This window comes from Sinocyclocheilus rhinocerous, unplaced genomic scaffold (assembly GCF_001515625.1).
Source record: "Sinocyclocheilus rhinocerous isolate Xijiao unplaced genomic scaffold, SAMN03320098_v1.1 scaffold1364, whole genome shotgun sequence".
NCBI lineage: Eukaryota > Metazoa > Chordata > Actinopteri > Cypriniformes > Cyprinidae > Sinocyclocheilus > Sinocyclocheilus rhinocerous.
The window spans coordinates 1,134,070-1,141,994 of NW_015627534.1; the positions used below are offsets into that span (position 1 = coordinate 1,134,070).

General features: G+C 36.5%; 2 protein-coding genes across 2 annotated transcripts in view; both read left to right on the forward strand.

Annotated features, from left to right (window-relative positions):
* The window catches only part of LOC107728196 (terminal uridylyltransferase 4-like), a 21,350-nt gene extending 16,395 nt beyond the window's left edge, over window positions 1-4,955 (forward strand). Inside the window, exons 19-22 of the mRNA XM_016538297.1 lie at window positions 740-894; window positions 977-1,023; window positions 1,131-1,197; window positions 4,769-4,955. Of these exons, the coding sequence (XP_016393783.1) occupies window positions 740-894; window positions 977-1,023; window positions 1,131-1,197; window positions 4,769-4,833 (334 nt within the window). The 3' untranslated portion in view covers window positions 4,834-4,955. The remainder of the gene's footprint in view (window positions 1-739; window positions 895-976; window positions 1,024-1,130; window positions 1,198-4,768) is intronic.
* A 1,694-nt stretch (window positions 4,956-6,649) lies between these two features.
* LOC107728380 (iron-sulfur cluster assembly 1 homolog, mitochondrial) overlaps window positions 6,650-7,925 on the forward strand; it is a 5,386-nt gene continuing 4,110 nt past the window's right edge. The window contains exon 1 of the mRNA XM_016538520.1: window positions 6,650-6,789. Coding sequence (XP_016394006.1) covers window positions 6,709-6,789 — 81 coding nt within the window. The 5' untranslated portion in view covers window positions 6,650-6,708. The remainder of the gene's footprint in view (window positions 6,790-7,925) is intronic.

Here is a 7,925-nt window from a genome sequence, read left to right on the forward strand (position 1 = left end):
TCCATTGATGTATGGTTTGTTAGGATCGGACAATATTTGGCAGAGATACAACTATTTGAAAATCTGGAATCTGAGGGTGCAAAAAAAACTAAATATTGAGAAAATCGCCTTTAAATTTGAAAGCAATGCATATTACTAATCAAAAATTAAGTTTTGATATATTTACAAAATATCTTCATGGAACATGATCTTTACTTAATATCCTAATGATTTTTGGCATAAAAGAAAAATCGATAATTTTGACCCATACAATGTATTGTTGGCTATTGCTACAAATATACCCCAGCGACTTAAGACTGCTTTTGTGCTCCAGGGTCACAAATCACAGTTTCCACAAAACTTTGAAGCAGCACAACTGTTTTCAACACTGATAATAATCAGAAATGTTTCTCGAGCAGCAAATCATCATATTAGAATGATTTCTGAAGATCATGTGACGCTGAAGACTGGAGTAATGATGCTGAAAATTCAGCTGCGCATCACAGCAATAAATTACATTCTAACATATATTCACATAGAAATCGGTTATTATAAATGGTAACAATACTTCACAATATTACTGTTTTTATTGTGTTTTTGATCAAATAAATTTACCCTCAGTGAGCAGAAGAGACTTCTTTCACAAATGACCCCAAATTTTGAAATGTAGTGCACATTTGCACGTTAAAATGAAAGACATTGGATGCTTATAGTCTGATGTCGTTTGTGGTTGATTCATTTGTTTCAATGGTTTGCTAAGACAAAGACGTGACGCTGATGGACGTGGTGTGAACAGACCCGATGGCAGAGTGATGACGGATGGCGAACGGTGGCGGCAGAGGGAGGAGAAGTGCTGTTATCTGTGTGGTTCCAGCGCTCACATCAAGAAAGACTGCCTGCTGGCCAAATCGTTAGGTAGCTGCGCTCATCACATTGTTTAAAGCACGGTTTAGTTCTGCAGGAATCGCTCAGTCGTCCATGTATTTTCTCTTTGCAGAATCCTCCCCAAACACACACCAAAGAAGCCCTGCGTCAGACAGACTAGTATGTCCGATACGGTCTCATTCACAGTTATCATTATGTGCTAATACTGTAGTTTGGGCTTGGAGTTCAACATGAAGAGCTCAGTTGGATTCTTGTGTGTTTTGTAGGACAGTCCTCAGCAGGACAGGAAAAAGAAGCGAAAAGCAAAGAGGATGATTTTGGGTCCTGAAGCAGGTGAGCGCACTACATGGTGATTTATGCTGTGCTGAATATGTTTTTGTTTAATTCTGTGAATTTAAAATTCTGTATATATGACCCTGGAGCACATAACCAGTCATAAGGGTCAATTTTGTGAAATTGAGATTTATACATCATCTGAAAGCTGAATAAATAAGCTTTCCATTGATGTATGGGGTGTTAGGATAGGACAATATTTGGAACTATTTGAAAATCTGGAATCTGAGGGTGCAAAAAAATCTAAATATTGAGAAAATCATCTTTAAAGTTGTCCAAATCACGTACACACTGCAGCTAAATTCAGTTGTCAGTTCACTTTTTAGTGCTTAATCCAGTTCAGTCATTTACAGGATTGACAACCACATTCTACTACAACCAAATCAACTACTGAAAAATGCAGGTAGTGGTAACCACATTTACAGAAATTACACGCAGAATCAAACTGAACAACTAGCTGTTAATGTCGTATTTTAACACGTATCAGTTTCTTCTGTATTCTCGATGGCACATATCGACTCATTTGTGTTGCCAGATCTTACTAGAAAAAACAGCAAATAAGAACGAGCCCATAATAAACTCAAATCCAAACGCGTTATCTTGGAAATAAGCCACATGCCAAAATATTGTGACCTGCCTACTTTACTGACCCCATAAACTAGATCGCTTAATGAGCCGAACACAAAGATGCTTAAAGGGGACATCAGATGCAAAATTCACTTTTACATGGTGTTTGCATATAAATGTGTCTTAGCAGTGTGTGGAAACAACCACCCTACAATGATAAAAATCCATTCACTCCTTTTGTTTTTAATCCCCCAAAAACCTAAACAGTCTCGATCATCAAGCCGTTTTGATTTTCTGAACAGTATGATGTCATACTGCTCAGGCCCCGCCCACGACCGCTGATGACTGTCCTGTATTAGCATATCTCCGCCCTCAGCCAGTTGTACGCTGCCCGCGATTTTCTGTAGCGATAACAACGTCTCGAAAGCAATGCAGGTGTTTTGTAGTTGAATGTAAGGCCGGTTTCACACCACAAGCGTGATCGGTGCGCGAGCAGCTCATATTTTTTTTTGGCATGTTAACAAATGAGTGCATTCACACCGGGAGCAGCGCTAAAGCGATGGTTTCGGTGCTAAGTTTATTTTTACTGCGCTGCTCACACTCAATTAAAGTGACAGCACACTTTTGATGGACAAAATAAATATGATTTCACACAAAAAGTGCTAAAAATGCACTGAATAAGAAAAGAAAATGAAGAATCAAAAATATGTATAATATGTATAGAAGATTTACCCGTTTAAACTCTTTTTTATTTATTCAGTTTGGGTTAAAGAATGGTGTATTATTAAAAAAAAACATTATAAACAGCACGTTCTATATCGAAGTATGACTGAAACGACATGATCGGAGCTGTTTTTGTTGCTTACTATTAGCATGCGAATCCCCGTGTTAAACTTTCAAGACTTTAAAACTTTCACGTTTATAACCGACCTACTTCTAAAAACAAATGTATAGTTGTTTTTGTAAAGAGATATGTTGCGTTGGAGCCGCTTCTAGTGTGAATACTCTTGCGAGTCTGCAGCTGCAGTGACGATGAAGTTACGCTGACGCGAAGCTCAAGCTTGCGGTGTGAAACAGACCCATCAGAGCCACTGAGGACACAGTGGATTAGTTTTGTTTTTGATGGTAACGCACCACTAAATACACAAAAAACAGAGGAGAGGGGCGGGGTGAGCAGTAGCTCCTTATCATTTAGGGACATGCACTGAAACGGTGTGAACAGAGCTGTTCTTGACAAGGTAAAAAGGGTGTTGTTTTACATGACCATTGAGGAATTTTAATCAAAGTGCGTTACAGACATTTCATGAACATGCTTAAAGAATCATACCAACATCCGATGTCCCCTTTAATAAGCATTGCTTATAATAAGTGGACATGGCAACCCTTCAAGAGCACACTCTGCAAAGCAACCTTCCAAACATCAAAAACAGCAGATAACAAACGCACGAGACGCCAGAATGTTGCTATGGTTACCATGGTGTCAATCAATGCAGTTTCGAAAGTGAGTTCTGTTCCGTTGACACACAAAACAATAATTTAGGGGATTTGCTCCCGTATTTAAAAGCAGTTTTCAATCCTGAAACATTACAGTGTGTACTGGCCTACACTGTAAACAAAATTCCGTACAATTTACGTAAAAGAAACGGCAGCTGTGTTTGACGGAATTTTACCGTAAAAAATACGGTAGCAACATTTTAGGTTTTACGGTTTTAACTTAAATTTACAGTTAAATACCGTAATTTCATTAACTGATATAATGTTAATATACCAACCTATTGAAGTACTGAAATCTGTTTTGTACCTTTGTAATACACTGATAACCACCAAATGCAGGTGGTGATGAGAAAGTCACATGATGAACCAAAGCCCATCACAAGCAGCTTTTAAATAATAACATATATAGAAGGCGCACAGTGTCATTCACACAAACACTAAACACCATCATGGTGACACACATGATACTGAAATAATGCAATAAACATTCATTTAACAACATTAGGTGTAACACACAACCCTAATATACAAAACTGATAAGAAAAAACTAAGAAGAAACATAGTTATTTCAACAAAAAAACATCAAATTAGAAATGTAAAGCAGGGAATTCTGGGAATGTCAATTTACGGTTATTCACTGTAAATTATACAGTCTTTTTCACTTCCAAAAACGGTATACTACCGTAAAATTAATGTCCAATACATGTAATGTCCAATACAGTTTTTCACCGTATATAGTAGGGGAATTTACCGTTAACCATTTAACAGGATTTTACTGTAGCATTTTTACAGTCTTTTACCGTTAAATTCACGGTCATTTTTTACAGTGTATGTGAGACTGTTAGGTTTATTCATACCAAGATGTTCATTGTGTACAATATTTTAAATATAAACAATTGATTCCTGTTCACACCAGGGTTATTAACTAAAACAAAAACCATAAAAAACATTTCCCTTGAAATAAATAAATGTTAGCTGAAATAAAATATAAAAAAACATAAGCTTATTTATTTAAAATTTTCGTTTAATTTAACTTGAAGTACTAAAATAACTAAAACTGAAGTTTAAAAAAAATATATAACTTTATAAAGACATTTAAAAAATTTAAAAAAAATGACAAAAACAAAAAAACACAAACTTGAACATTAAAAATATATATTTACATAAATTATGTTTTTAAAATTTAAGGATCGACTTCGTACCGAAGTCCAGGTACTTTTAACACCACTAGTCTTCTGAAATAACACTAAAGACTGGTCTTTTTTTATTATTTATTTATTTATTTGTTTGTTTTCCTCCTTCAGTTGATAAAGAAACCAAACAAAACTGTACAGGCTTTTGCTCAGACTTTTGCTCAGTCAAAATACTTTTGATATTCAATCCAACGCACTGGTGGATCGAGAGCTGTTTATTGGTTCAAAACCCCATCTTTGGTCATGGAGCAGCTGCTGTCTTTGCTCAGTATATAACTGATAATGTCCTGTTGTCATGTTTCTCTATCATATTGTAGGTAGTCTTGCCAGCAGACATGCGTCATTAAATGCGTCTATGGAGAAGTGGAGCCCTTTCAAGTAAATCATCTAAAGAGAGGCGTTTCTGGATCTACAGCAGCCCGAGCTCAGTATTATCATAAACCCGTTAGAACACCTTGATTAATGTGCCTTGTATCGGTGTCTAATTTTTAGTTTAGTTTTTTTTTAAATTGTGGAATGAACGTGATGTTTCTCATTTGATCTGTTTTTATTTTTTTTTTAAATCAAAAGTCCAGTGTGAGTACCTTTGTAATTTAGATTGTAGCCTCAATTTGTGCTTTAAATTTGCTTGAATAGTTTTAGTGAGAAATTTGCACAATCGTGCGTGTACCAAGAAGCATTTTATTTTGTATAAATTGTACATAAAGAAATGCTAGTTGCGGTCTGTGTATTTACAATTATGCTGATATTATTGCGCGTTCGTTGTTGAGCTGTTCATTGTGCTTTTTCAGTTTGTCTGGGCTTGGTTTTAGTTGTTATGCTTTATTTTATAGTTTATATTAGTACTTCATTTTTGCTGAATGAATTGTGTATGTTTGGGAAAAAGGCTCCATCGCCTACATTGCATTTGCTTCAGTGCCAATAAACAAAAATAATTCCCTCCATGTTAGTAATTTAACTCTGGTCCTCTGAGGTCTCTGCGTTTTGTGTTCTTGCAATGAATCGACATTTTCTTACATCCCTGTGTGTCAATTTCTGCAGTTCGTTTTAATGGTGAGAGAAGACATTTGATATCACAACATAAAGTTGTTGTTTTTTTTGCATTTATGAGAAAAGTTAGTGCATCCCATACACACAGATATTAGATTGGCATTTGAGCAGTGTTATCAGATAATAGTATTATACTTCAGGATATGACACTTTGAATGTATCATATGTTTTGGACAGCTTAAATAAACCTAAATGCCCAGTTCTTGTATTGAAACGTTAGTCTGTCCCACTGCAATCTCTTCAGTATGGGACGTCCCACCAAATTCACCCTCAAAAGCAGATTGCATGGGATCTACAGGCAACAGCTGAAGTCAATGTCAATCTGCTCTAAATGGGAGCTTTCAGAATGATATAATGAACCAAAATGTGCAAATCCACTAAAGATTGGCTCAAACCAAAAACTTAAAATCTCAATCCAGTTAAAATATTGCAAAGGACTTGAAGCAAGCTGTACGTAACGCAAGAAACCCTTCTGATATCACGTAGGAGAAGAAACTTATATCAATGTCATAAAGCTATAAAGTTATTTCTGCCAAAGTGATCAGTGCCAACAAACTTAAAGATGGTCTCTTCCCACAGAAAACAACTGCATTTCTGTAAACATTTTTGTTGTTCACTTTAAATGCTCAAGTTAAATTATATCACCAATTGATACTGTCTAAATAAAGGCCCATGCAGTGTCAATATGCCCATTTATTGCAAAACTTCTCAATAATTATACTCTTAGTACACGTAATTCTTGTGAATAATATTTCATAACACTGAAAGTCTACAAGCACGTGTTTGTAAGTAGGATGAGAGATAAATACCTGGTGATTTTGTACTATGAAAATACAATAATAATTACATTTTCAGCTGCAAATTATTGTTTCAAAAACATGGTAACAGTTTTCTAGGCCTAAAACCAAGGACCTCGACAAGAATTTATCGATTTAAACGATTAGTGGACATGCTACAATTTCAATTAATTAGTTTACGCTAATTTCTATAGTTATCTTTATAATCGTTCAGTAGAATCATTCAACAAACTAGACGCCCTTAGTTGCGTAATACGCTCAGATTATCACATGGTGTTGCAGCCTACAGTAGCGATCACTCATTGGCTTTACGAGCTGTCACTCAAATAACCAGCCAATCCTGTGCGTCCGAAGAGGCGGGCGTACCGCGCATTAACGCTGGTGTTTACATCCAAACCCAAACTCCCAACATGTCAGCCTCTATAGCACGGGCGACGGTGAAGGCGGTCAGCAGACGGAAAATACTGCCAACGAGAGCCGCTTTAACGCTGGTGAGTGCTGAGTCTCTTTACAACACGACGAAGAAGCCGAACCAGCATTTACAGTACGCTAGTTCTCAAATACTCGGCTTAGCATGCGTGACAGATGCTAGTCCTAGCCAGAGCTCGGTTATTTGATCAATAACAGACAGTCTCGCCCATTCTGACACATTCAGACGGAGAGTCACATATAACAGCAGGTTAGGTCTGACTTGCATTGTGGCTGTGTTGTTCAGATTGACATCAAGGTCAGTGTTTGGGCAGGTTAGCCGTTAGCTGATGCTCGGAGAGCCGAATTAACTGCAGCAGAAACTGATGTCATATTTATATGTTTATATATTTAATCTCCGCTTGCTTGGACTGTCCTGGACGAACAGCAGCAGTTGTTTAGGGTGAGGTCAGGGCAGAGGCTTGTAATGTTGCTGTGATCAGATAACTGGGTTTGTTGTTAAAGACTCTCCAGCTGCAGCATTGCTGTCACGTGCTTATTGAGTACGTGCTGAAGTTGAGATGGTTTGGCTGCTGGATATGTTTACACTTTGTTAAACCGGAGTGAACCCACTACTTTAAAGGTATTGTGCATGTGAATATGGCACTGTGGGCTGTAATTGTGTATCTTCACCATAAAAGTCTTCTAAAATGTTACTAACAATATATTTCTGCCTCATCATTTGACCAGAATCTACACTGGATCGCAGTCAGAAGTTAATTACAAAGCTGATTGTAGCTATAATTTCTCTGTTACCCATATATGATTATATTTCATGAGGTATTTGATCAAAAGAAATCACATAAGTTCGTAAGATTTTTTAATTATAGTAATATGATTTATAATTTAATGCTCTTATCTAAAAATGACTTACAGTAGAGATTTACATGGAGAACCCACTAGTAAAGCAAGAAACCACAGGTGAATTGGGTAAAAATGTTAACTAGTAGATGATAGTGCTGGGCGGTATGAGCAACAATTTATATCACGGTATTTTTCAAAATGATACCGGTTTCACGGTACATGATGGTATTTTTTTTTCATGCATGACCGGGTGTTAACCATATTTTCTACTGATTGAGAGGAAATACTGCAGTATATTGACTTAGAATGCCCTATTTTACTGTCATGATGAGTGAATATTGTCAAAAAATACCAC